At 37.8% G+C, this 23723-nt stretch overlaps 1 protein-coding gene across 14 annotated transcripts in view; it reads left to right on the forward strand.

Annotated features, from left to right (window-relative positions):
* Positions 1-23723, forward strand: part of CADPS2 (calcium dependent secretion activator 2) — a 243651-nt gene that overhangs the window by 89364 nt on the left and 130564 nt on the right. For all 14 annotated transcript variants that reach the window (XM_017743771.1, XM_017743768.1, XM_017743779.1 and 11 more), the window contains exons 7-8: positions 3546-3657; positions 14237-14376. In XM_017743771.1, coding sequence (XP_017599260.1) covers positions 3546-3657; positions 14237-14376 — 252 coding nt within the window. The remainder of the gene's footprint in view (positions 1-3545; positions 3658-14236; positions 14377-23723) is intronic.

Here is a 23723-nt window from a genome sequence, read left to right on the forward strand (position 1 = left end):
TGATGATGGGACAATACCTTATTCAAAGTTATTGTTTGCATGTACATTGTAATAAATTTTAAATTGATCTGTATGCTGAAAATCTGATGTCATTTTTTATCCTCTCAAATACAGAAGCTGAAAGTATGATATCCATTTAAATGGAATTTGGTTGAAATGAAGTATTATTCATAAACAGGAAGAATAAACAAATCATTGATTTGTTGACTGGAGTCGTACTAGGTGTCATAAAAGAAATAGCCAGGGGAGAAAATAAAGTTGAAATCTGTCAGATCTTGAGCACCTATATAATTTCAGAACAGTAAAGAGTATTTCAAAATAGGCTGGCTTGTGTACACCTGCACGCTTTACTCGTTCTATCCCTTATTTTGGGTCGTCCTTAATAAATGCTGAGTTCCTGGTATCTTGTTACATTCATGGCACAACCTTTACAGATCAGAATTTTATTTCTAACAGAACTGAAGTTTATTAGGAGGTGATGACAGTGCAAACTACAGCCAGAAAGGCCATTCTTATTGTTACACCTCATTTCATACCGACAAAATGAAAAATTCAAATTGCAAATTGTTATTAGCATGAACATTCATATGGGTTAGACTACAGGTGGGAGTTTTGATTAGGCTGTCATTTCTGACTTCTGCTTCAGTTGTTGCCTGATGTATTAATAGTATGCATGATACCATTATGTGCTTTTAAATGTACAGCATGTAGATGAACTCAATCTATCTAGATAAACTCAATTTGTCTGGATTATTGGTCTCTTATGTTCTTTCTTGGAAGGAGCAAACTAAAATGAACATGATACCACTATTTTGGCTGCTGGTTTCAAATGGTATGAATTGATACCTCTGCAACAACACAAAGCCTCAAAGAAACAGGACTTGTGTTCCAGTAATACACAAGGAACAAAAAGATGAGCTGTGTGTACTTTGCTGTTACATTGGCAGACAGGAACATCAGATGGCCACAATTAAGTGTGATAGTAAAGGATAGAATCTTGGATTTGCCTTTTCTAACAGAACATGATTTCTTATGAACTCTTTCATGAGGAATGATAGTAAAACCTAAAGTCCATAAAATCTGTGATCATCTGCTCTTCCAGATAAGTCACTTTCAAATAAATGTCCCTAAGAGGCTATGAGAGTCAGCTGAAGTCCTAATCATCCAGGAGCATGCAGATCAGTGCATGGAATATTTCTACCATAAACATTAAGCTTTAAGAATTGATTCAGACCATTCTTGTTCAGCCCAGGATTTTCACTTACTGCTGCAGATGAAACAGGGGATGGGAGAAAGATGTCAGTCAAGGCTGGTAATCAGATTCAATGTTAAAGGTGATTCCTAGTACTACGTGAGTGCCAACAGATCCAACAGATGGATGACCCCATGTTACTCCCATTCTCATCAGTATCTCACTGTGCATCTAAATTGAAAAAGGAGCAAATTCTTTCAGGCTCCCTGGGCAAGGCTCATGTGTGCCCCATCCCTGCCTGCTGTGTCCTGCAGAGATGGAGTCTGGGTCTCCAAAGAAAGCTGCACCACATTCCAGGAAGTTCTTTGAACCTGATGCTAGGGTGCTCAAACCCCAGCAAATGTTGAAGCACACACCTACTGCTCAGCTTGCAGAAGCTGAGTTGCTGCAAGTGATGTTCACTTCATTGAACAGGCTGGGTCTCTTCCCTTCAGTCAGCGAGACCACTTATTTCTCTTCTCTTTTGTATGAACTGATGCTGGCACTAGACCTTTGTAAGAGGGTTTGGGTTTGTTTTGTTATTTTAATGGGAGTTTCTCTTGGGTTTTTTGTGTGGTCCTGTCCATTATGGCATGCACAGTTTAATGCTTCTGGAAGCTCAGGGACAAACAAACCTGACAGCTGAGAGAGAGGGTGTAGCTATCAAAGTGCTTAGATTGTGTTTCCAAATTCAAGGCAGCATTCTTCCTGAATACCAGGATCTGGAAGCTAAAGTGAAGATAAAACTGTCCCATCTTTTATAAAGGTGCTTTCTCCTTGGAAATTTCATTTCTTTGTTGTGACAAAACATACCCCTGGCACTGCCACTGGGAAAAGCAGTAGTGCTAGGCATTGTCTTATCCTGCAGCTGCAGCATCTATCATCAGATCATAAACAGGTTTTCTCCCACTCAGGAAGGTAGTTTGTCTGAGTTTCTGTTTCAATTACCACTTTGTGGAGGCTAAAGCTATGCACACCACAGACAGAATAAGCATCTATCTAGCCTAGACAAAGCAAAGAAGACAGAATTTAATGCAAGATTCAGTTAATTTGTGGTGAACTTCACTTTCAGAGTCAGGCATGCTCAGCCACCTGTAGGACTGGTTTATACAGAACTGCCGCTTCCTTAAAGCTTTATTGGTTTTGATTGCATATTACTTTCTAGACTTGGTCTTGAAGTCTGTAACTCATGCTAGTTGAAGCATTTTCTTTTTCCCTAATAAATCCCTTTGCTGGAAAATTGCTACTCTATGTTCATGTTGCAATACTGGAGAGATTGTGTATTCTTGAATGTAAATAGAAATAACTTTCTAAATGAGGGCCTAAGATTTTGGCTTGTGTAATACATCCTTTTATAGAGCACACTCTTAAGGTCATTTGTTTTCTTTATTTTATTAGTTTCTGATATTTGTAGTATCTCACACAGTAGACAAAATCAAGAGAAATTGGAGCTGTGCTTAATTTTTGCATTTTGTTTGTGTCTAGTAGCATAATCACAGTCATTTTAATCTATGCAATGGCCTGCATGTGGTTGTTCAGAAATATGGAATAGATCATTGAAGGAAGTTGCAATCGAATTTGTATAACTATTGTTTTTTGTACCACTGGCACACAGGGAGGAGGGGGGAAGGCTCACAAACCAAGTGTCTTAACTGAGATAATAGATTAACAACTAGAAGTCTGTCTGCCTAATTTAAGTTCTCTAAAAGCATGCAGCCTTGTGGCAGCAATTATCTTGCAGAGCTATAGTCACTCTGATAATATTTTTTCCTATTATTTGCATTTGTGTTTACATTTTTCCTACATTCTCATATTAAGTTGTAACATCTCATAAAATATAAGATTTTCTCTGCGTAAGTCTCTTAATTTATTCATAGTGTGGTTGCCTGAAGTGAATTGAGACATGATTCTTTGCTAAATTAATTTGATTTGTATGCAGGAGATAGTGAATATGTTTCATAGAAAATAGATCCCTATTTGCTTTCTTGCTTGGTTCTTTTTTCTCTATGAAGATGTAATTTCTGTTCTTTGAGTTTTGCCATTAAAAATTTTTGGATTGATGTTTTATGACAAAAGTCATACAGAAAAACTCTGATTTGTTTTATCACAGAGAAAAGCCATTCTTCTATGTCAATATTTGATCTTAGATGTTCAAAAATGTATCTCCATTTTCTCTCCCCTCCCCCTCCTCCAAAAGCTTTAAAATTAAGTTCTAGGAGTGCATTGATAAATATTCTGTAGAAAAGATTACAGTCCTATCACCCTCAGGCCTGTGCTCAGCCCCAGTTAAATTCTGTTGTTTTGTTTATTGCAGATGGGGAACCCAAGGGGATTTCACCACTACTCATCCTCGGCCTGTTGTCAAAGTAAAACTCTTTACAGAAAGCACCGGGGTGCTGGCACTTGAAGATAAAGAACTGGGAAGAGTGAGTATTATGTGTATACAAGAGAAATATGTGAGAAATGATGGGTGGAAGTGTGAATATTGATAAAACATACCATAAAATGCTATAAGGCCTTCAATACCAGCCTGCTCTGCTGTGCCTCTAGCAAACAGTGCTTTTTTTATATAAGGGTGACTTTTCCTGGTGTTCAAAACATGATAGGTTGACTTAAATTACCTTTCAGAAACTTACATCAGGCATCCATGGTGGTTCTCTTTGTCTTGTTTAAAACATCAATTTCTACATGATATATCAATGCTTTTAATTACTCAAATTAGGTGTGAAAGGGAGAGAGGTAAGACTTGGCATGTAATAAATGTGGCAAAAAATTGGAAAAAGGAAAGGAAGGACTTAAGTGGTAGAAGGATGAAGCAGAATGGGGGAGGAGTGAGGGAGATAATCTGTCAGGGTAAAATAAGAGCTTATTCTTGTACTCGATGAGCTTCTCCTCCGTTTTCATGTTTTCCCTATCTTGACGGGATACTCTGAGACTGGCTGAGTTAGTGAGAGGACGGTGCTAATAATGCCAAGGTCATGGGTTCAATCACCACATGGACCATCCACTTAATAGCTGGACTCAATGATCATTCTGGGTCCCTTCCAGCTCAGACTGTTCTGCAAATTCTGTAAATTTATCCTTCTTAGGCCAAAATCAAGAACTAGAGAGTGCAATGTATTATAGAAAGAAGAGGTAGGATGAATTAGGTGGAGAGGGTCTGCAAATCTCCCCCTCCTCTCCTGTTGAAATTTTCCCCTCTGACATGTAGCACATGGAAAATAGCTCACATTTTAATGCTCAGTTCTACAATCAGAGTCCTGGCTGTTTCTGATTCAAGCAAGCACAACTTGTTGGAAAGAGCAGAGCTCTTCTCCGCTTTGTGTCCTCTGAGCACAGGTGGTTATGCAAAGACACATTCTCCCATGCATTGTGTCACTTGTTAAGGTCAGGACTGTGTCTTCAGGATTACTTCTTGCCTCATCTCATATCCTTCTAAAGGGCTTCCAAGGTCACTTGGTCAAGGTGTAGGTGGGATCTGCATGGGGAAGGTTCCCACGGGGGTACACCCTGGCAAGAGCCAGGCAGGTAGTGTGACAGGTACGAAGGAGCCACAGCTGTGCAGCTGAACAAGCCAGAGTCACCAATATCTGGATTCAGAGCAATAAAAGAGACACTGAAAGGGTGAACTTGCAGGAGCTGCATAGTGTTACTAAATGCAGAGAAGTTTTGTCTCTGTCCCTTCTTGATCAGTCCTTTCAAAGAAGCAAAGGGTAAGTCAGTGCCAAGGTGAAGGACAGTGGAGGAGGGACTATGTGGCCATTGTGAACAGTAGCCAGCATACTCATTGCCAAGGAGTCAGAGAAGAAAAGAAGTATCATCAGTAGAAAGAGGCTAAGTATCACAATTTTAGCAGGATCCTCTGTGTCTGTCTGCAACCTCAAATATCCAAAGTTCAGGTACCAGCCCTGGCCTGCTTTCTTATGCTGCAGCTTGTCTGAGTTTCTAGGACAGGAAGTTAATATTAAAAATTTAGTTTTAAAGAATGAAAACACTTCAAATATAAAATATTGAATATAGCTTTTGCCTTGTGTCCTGTGGCCACCGATGATTGGTTTGCGGGTTTTTCACTGCCTCCTCTCCCTGCACAGTCCTGGCTGCCTTCTGACACATCTGTGTTTGTCAGCTGGTTGAACAAGTTTGAAGGTTTCTTGGTTGGGAGGGGTGAGGGAAAAGGGAAGAAAATAGGTAATTGAGAGGGTATAGAGAGCTCAGTGCTCTGTTGGAGTCTGACCCAGCTTTCCCAGAGACAAAGCAAGTTATACTAAAGATGAGGTAGGGAAGAGCAATCTTCTCTTTCTGTTGTTGATTCTTACTCTCCTGGTATTCTTTGGCAGAGAGTCTGTTTGTTTTTATCAGATGCTCTGAGATTTGGCAGTTTCTACCAGAATAAGCCTATTAAAATAATTCCTTTTTGCTGTTTTTCTTTTTCCCTTGTGAAAAGGATAAAGGCCATCACCTTTTTTCCCCCTCACATTAAAGCTTGTGCTGAGATTGGGAATAGCAAACAGAAGTACCCAAGATATGCCTGGACACTACTTTTCCATTTTATAATCCACTCCTGATTTACCAAAAATGTCCAGCCCACATCCTTGCCAAAGAATACCTTCTGAGAAAGATAAGTCAGCAAAAGATAAACCTCCCACAATGACCCTATGTAGTGCACATGGTCCTTCGCAGTGGAAAATAACATAAAAAGGGCATGTTGGCTGTGCATTAGCCTGTTTGGGTGTCTGTCCTTCTGCACCTCCCAGGTCTGGTAAAACCTAGGGTTGCTGACAGACACCTTCCAGCTTGTGGGGGTAGACACTTAATTCAGGAGAAGAAAGAATCCTCCAACTTACTCCTCTGGTTTAACCAGAGTATTTGTGAGTGGTGGTTGCTAGTTTAAGGGGAGATTGGGAGATCTGACAGAATTCTTACAAAATAATTGGCAGTACTATGTACTCTTACGGTACACATTTTAGCTTTCAAAGTCTTCTTTTGTTGGTGATGTCTTTGTTTTCAGGTCTGAGAGATTTAAATTCAAATAGCATTTGAAAAGATGCAGAATCCCACTGGATAAGCTTAATTTTTATATTGGCAACTTTATGCTGGGTCATTACAATGCAGTGACTTGCAGGAGTTCATCTGATCAAGCTAGATTTGTTATCCTTGGAAAAGGTCTGAAGATACTTCCTACTGGTATTTTTCCTGTACTTAAAAATTCAGCTCAAACCTACCCCTTCTGAGGTAAGCTTACTGTGGACGTTAATTCTCATCTATCAAGTACTTTCTTGACAGTGTGTGTCTTGACCTGATACCACTTTTCTACATTACTGAAGCTTGCATTTCCAATAACTTGCGGTTATTCTGAAGGTTTTGTTCTGTTTAATCTATAATTAGTAATAGAAGGCAGCATCAAGCTACATGGTTTGAATTTTGAACTTCTATCACATACTAAAAGGTTTCTTCTGCCACCAAGGCATCAGTTTTTTAGGAAAAGAGAAATATGGAGCCAGCAAAGGTTTCCCCAGAGCTGTAGAGGAGAAGGTATTTCCATTAAACCCATCTGTGCATAGTGATTTCTCTCACTTAGGAACTTAAGATGTAGACCCTGGTATCAGCAGGTCCCTCATTTCCAAAGAAGACACCGCTTATTTCCAGAAGTAACCAGCTCACTGAGGAGCAGAAGGGGTGCAGGCCTGTGCTTTCAGTAGAGAGAACAGATCATACTTACAGCTTTATATACTCCATGTTTGGAAGCTCAGGCTGGGGCCTCACAACCTCTGCTGCAGAAGTCACCAGGTCAGCACCAAGTGATAGAAGGGATGTTGTCTTATTTAACAACTTCTCCCTTCAAAGCATTTAAGATGTGGTTAACTGAAAGGAAGTAATACTTCCTATGTCACTTGTCTGATATGGCTGTCTTCCTCCAAAAATACCAGTAAATCCAGTTGTGAATCTCAAGAAAAGATTTTCCTTGCTGCAGGACATTTTCTGCTGACCACTTTCAAGTGAAAATAAATCTTAAACTGTATTCTCTGTTCTACGCAAAGTGGAGAACAGTTGTACAAATTCAGTTTTCCACTGAAATTAAAAGCAGAGATTTATGCTGCACAGGAGGGGAAAGGATGTTATTGGATTTGGGTTCTGCAGAACATGAGCTTTTGGAGTGGTCTGTGTCTGTGTTTGTACAGACCTCTACATACAGTGACTTGAACCCCTGACTTTAACTTCTAGAAAGTGAGACAGGCTGTATCTTTGAAGCTAAACTTATTCTAATGAGGAAATGTTAAGAACTTACTTTAGTCAAATATCTTTATAATTTGTGGTACAGATTTTATATGACTGAAACTTATCTGGCCACTTGAATAATTTTTGTATATGCATACAGAAGGCAGAATTGATGTTTGCATTTGTACTTGCAACAATTGAGAAAGTGTGAAGAAGCCTTCAGGGTTTGGTGTAAATACTTCTGCAAAATCAGCCTGGTGGTTTCTGAAACACAGGGATCTGACACCACTTTTGCTTGTTCAGTACTTTGTGTATAAAGATGTTCAAACCTAGTAATTCAAAGTGACAGCCATTGTGCGTGCTTAGCACACATGTGGATACAATGTGAGAGCAGCAGGTGCTGTTTGATTGCTGATACTTTTTGAATATAAGAATATTTCAGCCTTGTCACTCTAACTATTCAATTAAAAGACAGCTATTGTCTCACAGCCTGCTTGTCACAGTCAGCTGCAGCCAGTAATAATTAGCTGTGCAGCTATGCTTTTTTGGGTTTTTTTCCTTTAATACTGTTACTCTGTGTTTGATTTAAAATTATAAAATAGCAGTGCTGGCTAGGTACCTATACTCACAGGATTGCTGGGTTTCTGAATGTCGACTGCACTGGGCATGTTGTTTATCTTCTGTGCCGCATTCAAAGAGCCCCTGAGCAGAGACAGTTTCATTCTGTGACTGTTAATTTAAAGCCTGCCATCCTGGGGATTGTCTTTCTCCATGGCACTTTGAAATTACTGAGGTTTCTCAGGTCTGAGTTCCTCTGTCTTTCTTTTTTGAGTATGGAAAATGATAAGAGATTGCTTCCACTCCCACTTTGTCTCTTGTCCCCCAAGCAGTCTGCCTGTCAGCACTCTGTGATGTCTGTCCAAGTGTTATTGTTTCCATTCTAACGGGGTTCTCAGTAGCTTCTTTGAGAGTGCCTCTCATTGGAAATGCTTGAGATATTTTGTATTCAGGTATTCTCTCTCTTAGATATGGGGGAGAGGCTCTTTAGGCAGGACTCAAAGACTACTTTTATCAATTGCTAAGACCTACCAGAGTAAGTGTTCAGCCAGCACCATCAACAGAGGTTGATTGTATAAACAGTTCTTTATAATCAGCAGTATTCTAGATAGCCCTCTCACCATGTGCCTATTCAGTTTTTCTGTTGTATTTTGTTTCTTTTTAACCACCTGTTACCCAAAGCCTTGTCTTGGTGTTTCAGCTGTAATGCAATCATAGCCAAACAGCAAGAGATTACTCAATAGGTGAGATGATGGAGCATGCAGAGAAAACTCATCAAGTCCCTTGGTGATCGAGCTTTTATTAACCCATTCTTTAGGGGTTCCCAAGGTGATAACTTTTCTAAGGGAATTACTCTCAAGAGAGACATCTCCTTTTCCCCTTTCTGCCTCCAAATTTGAGCCTCCTCTTGAGCTTCTTTTTCTGCAATCACCTGGTAGCAGGTTGTCATGACTTAATGCTCAGGGAAAGCAAGTGCAGTGCTGTGCTTGGCAGGCTGCTGCTAGGGCATTCGAGGGAACTTCTTGTCACACTGACAGCAGCTTCTGGCTTTCTGACATTAGCCAGTCTTTGGGCAAGGGGCTGACATAACACAGAACAGCTCCAAACTTTCAAGTTAGGGTAGAAGGTATCTTGAGAGGAGTCAGTAGACATTTCTATCAAAACCAGGTGTCCCATAAGTGAGGCTGGGGCCAGAGTTACACAAACTACATAACGTTAAAGGGTTTCTCTAGTCATCTATTTCATATCCCAAACCACCTTCAATAATTTTTGGTCTATAACTATTTTCAGATCAGTGAAACAGCACATATTTAACTAGATTTTTCTATCATATTTGTTCAGAGGATGACCAGCAGCATAAGTTTACATATGCCTAATAATAATGGGTACTTGTTTTATAACTTAAATTTTGCCTGTCCTCTCTGCTTGCACTGGCGTCTTTTCAAATTGCTGTGTTTTAAAACATGAAAGAAAATCCTTACATTGTATTAATTAGTCCTGTGGCATGATGAAAGCTTCAACAAATGGAGTTGAGGGACTATGTGATCTTACGTGTCAAGCACTGGCTGTTTTTCATAGCTTTAAATAATCACAAATTGAGTTAGAAATGTCTCTGGTAGAGCATGGGAGTTAGAGAGTTTGGTTTCTCTAGTTCGTTGTGGGATTTGTTGCATGACTAGGAGTGTGTTGTTTATTCTGAACAGACCTCACAAAGCTGCTTATGATTAAGGCTGTGTGATGTATATTGAGTTCTCAACTGTTTGTAACTTAGCCAGACCTTAAGATACGAGTTTGAAAGTTTTCATTCTATGTATGGTATAAGATAAAAAAGAAAATGCCCTTTTGGCCAGCAGCAAAAAACCAAACATTTTTAACACCATTTGTGTTCTGAAAGAGCACATCAGGCATGAGAACTTTTGTCTCATAAAATTTTCTAGCTTTCCTTTTGGAGACCATAGAGTTTGAAGAAAGGGTAGGAAGCTGGATGCCAGAAGCAGGAGCAACTCCCTGGGGTATCGGGGCATGGGGCAGGATTGGGAGACACCAGGGCACCTCCATGCATCGGGAGCCTCCCTGGGGATGGGGCTGGGGCTGGGCTGAGGTTTGGTTTGCTTTCTGAAGATGACACAGGCTGTGTTATGAAGAGCAGACTGTGGATAAGCTGCATCTTCCTTTTTTTTTAAGGTTGTGTGGTATGGTCTGTACTGAAGGCCAGATAACTATTTTTTGTAATAGCATGCTAAACATCACCTGCCTCTTCAGCCAGGGCATTAAGATGCAGATCTTCTTCACTTTCATCATTTTTGCTTGTGACAGTGAGCCAAAATTCAGCACAGTCAGCTCAGAATTACCATGATTACCAAGGTCTGGTGCCCAGGATCTGAAATTTCAAAATGTGTCTTAGATCATCCCAACTTATAAAATCTATCTCATCTCAAATACTTGGGTCAAAAGAGTGGGTAAATCTATCACTGAGGTTCAACTCTTGAATATCATGAGTTTTGGTGGAAATAGGGGATGGGGAGCATCCAGAAAGTGGGGACACAAGTTGGCTGAAACTCAGCCACAAGTGTCAGAGGGGGGAAAAAGTAGAGAATATCTTGACTCTTGATTTTTCTTGAGGTGCTTACAACTTGCCAGTCTGCTTGCCTTCATTAGTCCCTTTTGAAGGCTGCCTATTCTTTTGACAGCAGGACAACTACAGCCATTAATGGTTAGCCTGAGAGTTTTATCTCAACATGGGAGTACCTGTTGGAGATATTTCTGAACAGGCTGTTCAATCTGAACCTTTTGCTCAATTATCTTCTCTGAGAAAACAAGACTGCCCCCAGTTTGGTTTGTTTAAGCTTTTAGAGTACTTTAGGCAACTCAGTCTTTCATACCTTTAAAAGAAGATATGATCAATGGGCCAAAAATAGAATTAATAGTTGCTTGTCTGGATTGACTGTTTGGCTCAGGTGTACTTAAATTAACTTCTTCCATTGTGACCCACCTGGGGACCTAAATACACAATGGAATCACAAAAATGATGGTTACTTAAGTTGTCAAATGATATTAGCTTCAGCGTCTTTCAACCTGTCATCTTTTAAGCCCAAGAGAGAAACATTTTCAGTCATTCACAGCTAACAAACAGTATTTTGAGAACATCACTTGCACAAATGCCTACAATGTTGCTCTATAGTATTTAAGATTTCTGTGTTTATTTTACATCCAGGTGAGTAGAGGCATAAAGTGAACTTGACACTTTTTCAGTTACAGTGTGGTGTGAGGAAATGTAATGCTAGATAGAATTGGAACACGTGGTCAAGTATTTTTTAATGTTTATGAGATGATTGAATTTACTTAATTATCTCAACCCACACTGTTCTGATAGTATTAATTTGCCTTACATGAGTTGAAGCAATCCAATTCACAGCAACTATGTTCACTGTGTAGCTTTCTGGTCATTAACAGTTCATTGTACTTTTTAACATAGATTATCTGTTAGTATAATTATGGTAAACACTGTCCAAACTCTCTGTGCTGCTGCTGCACAACTTACCATGGTGATATCCACAGGTATATGAACAATAAAATAAACCAAAATAAAATAAATTAAAAGTTCAGAAATATATGATATAGTACAAAAATATATGATGCAGCAGAAATTTTATGAAATTTATGGAAGTTTTAGGCACAGTGAGGGTATCCTCTAGGTGATTATTACCTGCCAGAGAAAACATGTGAGTTGATACCATTTCATTTTTTTAAAGTAGATTATGAAACAACCAGAAGATTAAAACCCCTTAAGCGTGCTGAAAGGAAATCTGAGACAGAATAACCCTAGAAAGCTTCTCAATGGACAATGGCAGTGACCTCACATTACAGTGTTCCATAGTGGAGAGAATGCTTTTAATAGAAATTTCAGCAATTTTTTACTTTTCTTATCAAGGAGCAGTTGCCAAGTGTTTTGGTTTCAGTGATTTTGTGGGAGCTTACAGGTTGTGCTGATGGTATGGTACACAGTAGTTATCATTGCCCCTACGGGCAATATTAGTATGAAGGTTATTGCAAAGTAATTAATGCCTGTCAAATGCTTTGTGTGCATGTGCATACATGTGTTTGTGTGTAACAAAAAGTTTGATTACAAAGTTCTCTCAAGCTGTCATTGTTTAAAGCTGGAAGGCATGACAAAGTATAACCTAACACAGTGCATACTTAAACAGTCTGACAGATACTTATTCTTAGTGAGAGGTTTGAAATTGAAGCCCCATAATACTTCTTTAAAAATTCAGGAAAGGAATTGTCAGTACTGCAGATATAAATTAGTTATACTCTTGTCTGCTTTTATTTTCATCAGCATTCTAAAATCTCAGGAAGTTGACAGGAGAAAGATGTCACTTGAGATGCTTGAGCAGTAATAAGCTTTTACAGGACAACAGGAACTGCAACCTGTAGAAAAGGAAAAATTCTTAGCATCACCTGCAGTTCTATGTAAATACCTAGTGATTAAATGCAAGGAATGTATAATAGTTCTGTTTATATAATCTTGCAGTTAAAGGGATAACCAAAAATAATTTTCCCTTTGATACATCAGAACGCAAAGGTTGCCATGCTCATAATATTTTTAAATGTTTTTTTAACGAGTGCCTTTTACTCAGAATGAAAATCAGAACAAAGGAATAAACTCTGTTATAGATAGTGGTTTCTGTGCATTTGCAAGAAAAAAAAAAGTAAACTACTGGTTTGCTAAAATCAGAATATACTGATTCTTCTGCTATCTCTTTAAAAGGTACTGAATGTACTCAATAAATCTGACAGGTTATTTCTTCCACTGGTTTTACAAAGGTTGCATATTTGATTAGGAGTGATGCATCATATTTCTCTGCTTGAGAGGAGCTTGGAGCTCCTGATATTAATGGGATGCAGGGATGTGCTTCTTCAAATTATTGAGATGAGAAGCTGAAGGCCTTCCACTTAGGCCATCTTTCAGATGATTAGATCTGAATGACACTGTTGTAATATTTTTGGCTTAATAACGTCTGTTAGATTTATACCTGTTTGGACAGTTTTGCTCAAATACTTGATTTAACCTTCACAGTAACATGGGGGACAATATATTGTGTTTTAGATATATGACACAAGACACAAGTACTATGTGTAAGAACTTAACTTGATGGTTAACATAATAATTAATTCTGTTTTTCAGGAAATGAAAGATGTGAAGAATGGTACTTTTTAGAGTGTTGTTATCTTTGAAATGAAAATGATAATTCAGAACTCCCTGAATGTTATGACAGACTCCCAAGTAATATGTTAATACTTTAGAGTCTAAAGTGGTTCAAAAGTAGTACTTATAATAAGAATGAAAGGAAATTATGTTCCAGCAGCATTTAACTGCTGAACATGTCGCTGTGGGTAAGGATTTGATGAAGCAGTAATTTTTAATTGTACTGGCTATACATTGATAAACTTTTTGGATGGTAAATAAATATTTAACAACTTGTGACTAATATTAGTCTAAAATTAATTGTTAGAAAATTCAAGAAATTTATATAAATGTTTTAAAAAATAAATCTTTAAAATTCAATGGTTTGGGGTTTTTTATGTCTATCACTGTAGATTAAACAAAAGGTTTGTGTCATATCACATGTGAATTGTACATAGCATCTTACATTTATTATATTCCATTTGCAGCAAAGATGCTTTGGAATTCATCTACAATTTCTGTGTTTTTTTACTAAAATTGACTTTTATTAATGCTATTGATCAAAAACTGGAGACAGTAACAAGACATATGCTTTGGTTATCTTCTCTCAAGCAGTGCCACTACTGAGGGCTGATCTGTTACATAATGCTACAAAAAATTGCTTCAAAAGGTGTTTCCAGCAGAGCATTGACTAATGTAAAAGTTTAGGTTCCTGTTTAATTCTACATGACCCTTTTGAAATGCCAACTGTTCTTTTTTTTTTAAAAAAGCTCTTAATTCAGAATGTATTAACAGGAGGAAATTTTATTAACTCATAGTATGAAAATACCCATTTATAAGAGAAGGAAGGAGTTAATTTTTGAAATTTGTCTGTTACAATAAGATTGATTCTGCTGGTTTATTAGATTTATGAAATCTTTTTTAGTCATCTTTCATATTGGAGGAGATGCAACAAGAATCTTCACTGCTTAGATGTTTCCATTAAAGACTACCAGGGGTGTTTTTTATTAGCTTGCTGAAGTTTATCTTTTCATGACTTGCAGGTAGTGTTATATCCAACGTCCAATAGCCCAAAGTCCCCTGATCTGCATAAAATGATAGTTCCCAAAAACAGTCAGGACAGTGACCTGAAAATTAAACTGGCGGTGAGAATGGATAAACCACCTCACATGAAGCACTGTGGGTAAGTGTCCATTTCCTGGCTGTCTCTATTTTATTATTTTGTCTCACTGTGCCTGTGTTTTTACGAAGTGTATCTAAAACCATAAAGTTTTTAAAACCTTATAAATTTGTAAAACATTTCCTATAGTATGGTATTGTGTTACATCTGCATTTTATACATGAAGTTTGGACTAGTCAGGAATAACATTCATTTCAGATGTTCAGTGATGTGTAAAGACAGATGCTGAGCTAGGTCTGAAATGGAGAACTAAGAGTACAGTCTCATTTAGATACTGGTTTTGAATGTTACAATTTATGGGACTTTGCTAAATATTTAGGAGAAAAATGTTTTTCCATTAAAATAGGATTAATCATATACCTGAATGGAGTGATATTTGCCACATAGTCTCCCCTTTCTTTCTCTGTCTGTTGTATGGTCTTTCTCTTGAAAAAATAATATGTATGAATGCCAGTTTAAGGATGTTTTTCTGTCTAACACTGAAACTATGTGGAATAGATTATTCATAAAGACAGCTCCTTTAATCGACTGCCACCGCTATTCCTCAGCCCAGCTGCAAGAACAGGTAGTGTTGCTAAAGCAAGTCTGTATCTTTTTTATAAAGCAATCGCAAAGAACCAATATACTGTCCATGCTATTTAGATTTCTTTTTGGTCTCCTCCTGTTTGTGTTCTGCTCATTGTATACAGGCAGTAATTGCCAAAGTTTTCTATATATGATACTTTCTTTAAAAAAACTACCAAACTGACTGAAGTTTTGTCAAAGTGTTAATTAGTTGGGCTCAGATTTCCCATGTATCAATCTTGTCCTTCATTTTGGTTTTGTGAAACTTAGACACTTATGATTAGGACTGTAACAATGAGACTTGCTAGATGGAGACCTGTGACTGGTGACCAGGAGTTACGAGGAAAGAGAGAGAAACTAGTCATAGAGTCAGGGGGGAACTGGAGCTACTGTGCTTGGAGACTGGAACTGAGATGAGAAAACTTCAAAGCAGGGCAGCAAATACATAAGGGAAATGGGATAATGTAGCAGGAGAGAGCAGGAAGACTCAGCTGACATGAATAAGCTGGAGTAGAGAGGAGCTGGAGAGGAGAGAACAGTGTTTGTACTAAAGCATGATAAAGCATAAAGCTCTCCTGTGAGTCCCACCTCCTGGCCCGTTCGTTTGCACTCACCAAACACCAGTGAAAGGGTTTGGTGATGGTGGCACATCTTTATCTAGATCCAGCCCACTAGCATGGATTCAGTTTCCTGCTGCTGAAAGGTTTTCAGCCCGTTGGCAGTAGTGCAGGATGCAGGGAGGCACGGTGCTACCTGCCCTCTTCAGCAGGCTTGTCAAAAGGCAGCATGGAGGCAGGCTGACTTAAACCACATCAGCAAGGAATGATGTGCAGCATTTTCATCTGCACATGACCTGGTTCAATTGCAAACTTCACCCTACACACATCAGGGGTGTTGTGCTGCCATGCCCCTATCCTAAGCAATGACTAGGAGAAGTTCCCATTTTTGATCAGGTCACTGATAATGTTGGGGTCATGCTCTCTGCACCCCCAATTAGAGTGTAACATGCAACTGGATCCAGCAACAAGGAGAAGGCTCCAACACTTCCTCTCATCATGCTCCTCTATTTCCCCAGAGGCTGTCTTGGCAAGAAGATGTTCTTCTGGGGTCTTCAGAGGGTCTTCTAGCCCCCCCAATTCAGTTAACCTTGCTGGTTTATATCAGTAGTCTTGTCTGACCATTAAAGAACCCCATCAAATATTGTTGTCAGTAATTTAATTTAATCGTTATCCATTTCATCTGCTGCTGATGGTTACTTCCTCAGATCGATTTTGAATACTAATCTCCTGGCACAGTTGTTTACTTCTGCATTTTATTTCAGGATCACTACTGTCACTATTCTCCAGGCAGATATTGTAGTTCTTCCCACCAAAAATGCTCTAGGTCAGTCATCATTTCCACTTCCTTATAGCTATTAGCTGTAATGATTATTACCTGCATACTTGTTAAGAAAAGTTAGGGCACGAAGGGATGTATGGACTTGTCCCCCATTAATATATGTGAAATGAAATAAAAACTTAATAATTCCTTCAATAACTGTTGAAGAGATTGATGAAGTATTGTAGAAAACACTGGAGTTGCAGTGAAGAGGAAGGAAGAGGGTATTTGTTTGGAGGGAAAAGAACACCTGCTAGTAGAATTCTTAGTATATACAGTCAGGAACTATTAATATTACAAAGAGCCATCATCCAGGCACTCTCTGCAGCCTTCTCTTGACTTCCTGGGTGAGTATAAAGTGGTCATTTGCTGGTTTTTTTCAAGAGCGATTCCCACTTGCTTTAATACACATATTAAAGCTGCTCTGGTTCTGAACTGATAGTGTGTTATCAGGGAAATCTGCATTTGTGAAGAGACTGGATATATGTGATGGATGATGGACCTTATCATCAGAAAGGCAAAGGAATATTTTGCAGTTAAAATAGTTGAGGGTTGCTTGGAAGAAACTGGCTTTTATCCCCATTTGTTCTGCACAGAAGTTTCCTATAAGAGACTGAAATGTTTCCACCTACAGTAACTGATGTTACTTGTTTCCTGTGTCCAGTTTGATAAACTGGAATCTGATTTTATAGAGGTGGTCAACACTCAGCTGTTAGCTGAAGTCAGTGGAAATGGGACTTTAAATACTCATTGTGCTGTACAAGTCCAGGTATCCTAAAAATTAATCTCTGAAGCCTAAAATTTTTAGTATTTCAATTGTCCTGTTATCAAGGGACAGTAGTACCACCTCCCAGGATCATACACATATGAAGATAAATCTTTGGAAGCATCTGGTAGAAAAGGTTCCCACACTCCAGAGGAGCTGGGGGAGTGGAAGCATCGTCACTTCGCTCAGCAAAAGGCTTGTGCTCTGCTGGGCAGGGTTATAACAGTGCTAGGCTCTGCAGTTCCCTGGAAAACCTGTACAATGTGGAAATGCAAATATCAAGTCTCTCTGTAAAGCAGTGTTTGCATAAAACATAATGAAGGAGGCCATAGGACAAAATAAAGTGCTGAACAGCTCAAAGGCAGCTGCTGCTATCCTGAATAGTGAAAACAACTGGGAGGTTTTTGTCTATGTTATTTATGTTTTATTTGATTTTATTTGATTTTATTTGATTGTTAGAATGTGGTCATATATTTAAGTACCGTGTCATAGAGTACACAAAAGAAAGGGATATAGAAGGATGACAGAATGTGATCATCCTTTCTCCTGGAATTTCATCATGTCAGCAAGTTGAATTTTACAAGCTTTATAACAGAGTTCTAGTGTAGTTAGTGTGTTCAACCCAGCTAAGTTCTAATTCTTCATTGTATTTTTCAGAAGCTTTATCCTTAACCAAAGTTTGAACTAGACAACGTAATGTTTTCTGTGTGTCAGTCTGAGTTAACAAACTAATGTACAAGATTCTTATGTCTCTTAGGAAAAGAAGGCAATCTGTTAGTATTACGTAATTATTTTCAGTTGAGAGTCTCAAAAGTGATTCCGAGTTGAATTCCAATTTTATCCCACAGCCAATTGCAGAGGGATGGGTTTTAGTAGATTAATACTCTATCTAATTACAATAAGACACAGTTTTTTTAGATATGGGAACTGTGCCCAAATATTTCAGGTTCTGCAGGGTTGGGAAAACCCACAGGCCCAGTCAAATGGTGGATTTTCAATTTTATCTCTTCAGAAAAGTTTTTCCTTTTTAAGACTGACTTTACTTACTGACACAGAGGATATGCTGGGAGACTTCAAAACTTGTCTTGCATTTATGCTTCAAGAATACTGAATTCTACAAATTTTACTGCCGTGTACTTCAGTCACAAATAGTATTCTGGACTGCATCACCTTCAGATCATGTTCTCTCTGATTTCCACAGTCATAACCAAAAATTATATTTTAAATTAGATTATAAACTTGGGATTTTTAATTATGAATTTTAACCTTTCTAAGAGCAAGAAATAAAAGTCTTTATGACTCAACACTACTGTGAATCTCAATTGCAGTTCATTTGTACTTCTCCAACAAAGAGGTTTATGTTTATGTTGACACATTCATACAGTTAATCTAGTGTTACTCCACAAATATGATTTCAAAAAAACACTTGCTCAAGGAAACAATTCATGTTTTTTCAATGTATTCTGTTACATGCTTTAAAAAAATTGAACACTATTATACATCTTACAGTAAACATAATCCTATTACTTATTTTACAGTTTTATTTTTATTCTTACATGAAAGGCTCTCAAAGTAGTAATTAATCTGAAAAGGTATATAAATATCCTTTTGTATCTGAATCCTGTCAGTATATTACAAGGCAAAGCATACACAGCTAGTCTGAGTAGTGACAAGGTAAATATTGCTCATTAAAGGGGATTTGTAGAACAGTTCCAATTATTGACAATTCATGATATTTTAGATTCCTTTCTCATAATTTGTATTGCATTTGTCTTCTCATAGAATGCAGTAACCTTTCCCTTATCTAAAATGAAGAGCACATATGAGATATTTTTTAAATCTCCTTTATTTAGTAAAGCAAATATCCATACAAAAGGAGATTTTTTAGCATTTCTAATATTTTTTTCTGTTGCAATCTTGAATCTAAAACAAACCATCAAAGGAAAGGAGTAAAATTTGAGCTAAAAACTTCCTCTATAAAACACTAAAAACCTGTTTATTTCTGTTGAAAGATCTATTTGTTAGAATAGCAGCATTAGGGAGGTACTGTTTGCTTCAGGAAAGCTCAGTTGGATCTCCTTAATTCCTAATTATTTTAGGGTTGAAAACCCCAGCAGGACCGGTTAATTGACTCAAGATAGGTGGGTTACTCTAAATCCCTTCTCTAATGCATGGGGGTTTTTTGATGTGCCTTTGCACATCTGTGTGCATTTAAATCATGCATTATTTTAAAAAGTAGATTGTGTGCCTGTTTAGTTGTATCTTAGCATAGCCTAGTGGTTACTAAAGGGTATTATTCTATTGCTTCCAATCTAGAAATAAAAAAAGGAATACTGGGATTTTTTTTTTTAAAGCTTGCTTTTGAAGGATTAGTAATGCTCAGTGGTCTTACAAAAAAAAGAAAAAAAAAAGGAAAATAAATAATAAAATAAAATTAAATTCTTGCAAATTGAACAGCCTGAACAGGACAATATTACAAAGTGGTATTATTTGGGTTTGACTTCCAAAGTGAAACATTTCAGCCTAGCTCTTGTCCTGAACTTTTTCCAAGATTTGAAGGGCAAAATTCATTCTTTTATGTTCTGTTCTGCTTTCTGCTATGACACGTTTCATATGTAAATAATGTATCTTTAATTTCTTAAACTTTTGCATTTGGAATAAACATTCTGCAAGCACTTAGAATTTTCTCTCTGTCTCTCATCTATAATGAAAGTATTTTGGTGACTTCTTTAAATTTGTGGTCTCCATAATAGTAAGGAATCTGTGTGAAATCATATTGCTCTCAAAACTTGATGGCTTTGGGTTTTGCTTTGTTTTTGTTTTTGGGGTTTTTTTTATGGTTGTATTTTTTGAGAATATAAGATCACCATTAATTTGCTAACTCCTAAGTTTTTTCTCTTTTGCACTTGCAATTGGCTGAAGTGCTCTTAGGACAGTATTCATGAACAGTAAATATAGCTACTGGTTCCTGAATGTGACAGAAGAATCACATTTCTCCTCCTTCTGCTGTAGTTTCAGAACTAAAGGATATCTGTGAGACAAATGCTCTGGTTAGCAGTCTTCTAAGATGCCGAATTAGAAGATAAGTAATTTTTTCCTCTCATTTTTATGATATTTGTCACCTATCCTTAGAGAGAAAGATGAGTATAATCTGGTTTGCAGCTGAGTGAAATGAAACACGGGAATAAACAGAGATCACCCAAGGTCATGGGCAATTTGGTGACAAAGCTGAGGGTAGCACTGGGGTCTGCTGGCTTCTCAGTGGTAGGGCTGCCGTGCGTGCCTGTTGCCTGGATAAACTGCAGTCACTGCTGCTACTGAGCTCACAGCTCAGCTGAGAAGAGCCACGGGGGCACTGAAGTCAGCCAGAAGGAGGCTGGTGCCAGCTCTTACAGGCTGTTTGTTCATGGTCACCTGGCAAAGAAGAGCAGGACAAGAAACAGAATTACCTTTACAATTTGAAGATGTGTAATCTGGGTTTGATCTGAAGATGAGATCTGCTCCCACAGTCATGATTTCAGAAAAATATGCAAGGTGAATACATTGCAATTACTCTATTGTAATTATGGGTTACTTATGCAGATAATGTAAGATGTCAGGAATACAATCACACTTCTCTTAGCAAGTACTGCAAGCTCCCTGTCACAGATAAGCCTTTGTAATTTGAAATGTGTCAGTCCTTAGTCTCTGAGCCAAAACACACAAATATGTCAGAATAACTCTAAAAAATCTGTTTTACCAACAGTAAAAAGATGAAATAGAAAGAAATTTTTGGCTCATTTAAACTTCAAGTTTAATTTTTCTTAAATGAATAGGTGTAGAATTGCTTCAAAGTGAAGGAAAGTGTTAGAAACCTTCAATAATACCTAAGATGTTTGCAACATCTTAGAAAATTCTTACTAATGCTTGTTATTATATGTTAATACGAAGCATAGACTTCTTCAATTAGTACTGCTTTCTATGAGATAAAACTTGGTATATTATTTTTCAACAGTTACTGAAAATATGTTTCTCCTTAATGTTTTCCTCTTTCAAAAGCAAGAGCTGATTATCTTAGAGATTCCTGTTGGTCTTTCATTTCTTATAAACATAGCATGAACCAAATGTTAAAATACTCAAATGCTTACCTATCTACAGCATTTCTTTATCTACATATGTAAACTCCTCTGGATCCCTTTATAGTATTTGATTTGTCTTTCCAAGCTCGTGTGCTGCCTATCTGGTTGTAACCATAAAGTCAGCATAGTAGCACCATCTAGCTTTCTGTTTGCTGCTATTGCATTTCTTCTTGGAAAAGGGTAGCAGAGCAATGACTTCAGCTACTGCCTCGAAGAGCAAAGTTCTCCCTGTCCCTTGGCAGAATGCTTATTTTTTGGTTTGTGAATGTCAAGACCAAGAAGCATAGGAGAAGTCAGATGGAAGAAACTGTTGAGTTTGTTTGAATTTTGCAAGCTTTATATAGCATCAGATAATTTGGAATTCTTTTCTGATCATTTAATCATATGGCCTCACTATAGCAGCCAAAAAATTTAGGTGTTTAGGCTTTGTAAGAGTTCTCTGAGTTTTCTCAAAGCAACTGCTATGTAGGGTGGGATACCTTGACACGTTGGTTTATCTAAGTGGTTGGCCTAAGACACTGGCTATTGAAAAACAGGAAAGGTACACTGGAGGTAGTAAGGTAAACTTCTCTCTATATATATTGCGCTCAGAAATATAGGTTATCTCCTAAATTAAAATAAATGCCCTGTGACCAGATGCAAAGCTTTGAAAAGGTGAACTACCAGAACAAGAGGTGTGCTTCAGGCATGTCATCTTTTTCTTCTGCCTAATTCACAGTTTCTGAAATCTAAATTCAGGTAAAAGATAAACTGCATAGCTGCCCAAGTGAAAGTGCCCTGGTCTCCTTTTATTTTAAATGAAACTCAGACTAATTTGATAGATAGTAAGACATTTTTGCTACAAGTAACAATACAATTAGGAGAAATAACTTCATTTCTACTGGTATTTCTTGGATTTCCTACTATACTGATCTTTATATAGTAGTTTCTATTTATATAGTTATGAAGATGAATAAATTCATCCTTATTCAAATCTTGCAAAATTCAATAAATATTTTATATTAAATAAACATCACTTATATTAATTCCTGTGAGAATTTTATGTCTACACTGGTGACTTTTTAGGATTTGTGTTGTCCTCTAACACATACAGCTTGTTCTGTTTGGCAGCAGACGTGCTCCATTTGTATTTTTAATACCTCTGGTTTTGTTCAAAAAAATTTCTTATCCTAAGAACAGTAGTTAATATCTTTGTCATTTCTTCTACAATTACTCCTAATTAGTCTCAAATACATTTAGAAGGTAAATCTTTCTAAAAATGCCTGAGAGATTGCCCACTGCCAGCATCAGGCCTTCCAGTTTCTTTGAGATGACCAGCAATCCATATACAAATGAGAGATTTTTCGACTAGCTTTGTGCCATTTGAAACTCCTCTGTGAAAAGATAATCCTCAGCCAGTCTTCTTCATGTTTGGGAAAGGGATGCCTACCTCAAAGTGAAGATTTGTTCTTGATTCACTAACCAAATAACAAAAATACTCCTGATTCCTGTCTGTCACAGTCATTGCCTTGTGAAATCTTGCTACAACATGTTGAAACACTGTGGGATGCAGCAGTCTGCTGTAAGATGATCCTATCACAGGAATTGTGTGTATTCATCTCAGCTGCGTCTAAGTAAAACTTAGTCACTCCCTCTCACTATGATTTTATGTTGTGCACAGTTTTTTTTGTCTCTCCATTTGTTACCGGCAAATGGGATGCAACAATGTTTGCTTGGTCTAGCTGGCCTCTGTAGTGCCCAAGGTGTCCAAAGAACCTCATCCTCATCTACCCACACAGAGGAACTCTTTTCCAAAGAGTACCTTTTAAACTAATGAGGATGTCTGGAATACAGAAAATGAACAAAGGGAATTCTCTCATAAAGAAACTTATTTACGAAGAAAAAGTGAGTTGGAGATTGCTTTTACTGTAATTGAAGAGGTCATGGGGCTTGGTAGCAGAGACAGGGAGACATAGTATTTGGCCAAAACCCAACACAAAACCAAAAAATTGACACTGTGATGCCAGCACCTGCACTACAGAACTGTTGGGGTCACTCACATGTTCACAACACTTTTGAATTAGAGTTGGCTCATGTTCAGACTCAATGCATGGACAATGTGACCTTGTATTTGCTTGCCATATACCTTTGAGACACTGGGCAAAAGATTTCATTGTAATTTCTGACAGGAAGGTGTAAAGAAGTACCAGAGTTTCAGGTGAGTTTATTTGACTTCAAAGACAAAAGAGGTGTGAACTACAAAGTTTCGTTTCCCAATCCATGTTCAGTCTAGACCTAGCATGACAATCTCAGGTTTGATCAAGACAAGCACGGTAGCGGTAGGTGGTTCTGTAGTGCTGAAGCAAACTGTATTAAGGCCAGGTCTTTACCACTCGCGGAAGATATGTTTTGTGGCTGATGAAATAGGCTTTGTTTGAATTGCAGACAGTGGACTGTTGAAGAAAAAAAGGGGGGTTGGTAAAAAAATGTGATCAGCACCTGAAGTATACAGCACAGCAAATTCCACTTAGGAATTACCATTCAGG

This window comes from Corvus brachyrhynchos, unplaced genomic scaffold (assembly GCF_000691975.1).
Source record: "Corvus brachyrhynchos isolate BGI_N302 unplaced genomic scaffold, ASM69197v1 scaffold29, whole genome shotgun sequence".
In the NCBI taxonomy this organism is placed as follows: domain Eukaryota; kingdom Metazoa; phylum Chordata; class Aves; order Passeriformes; family Corvidae; genus Corvus; species Corvus brachyrhynchos.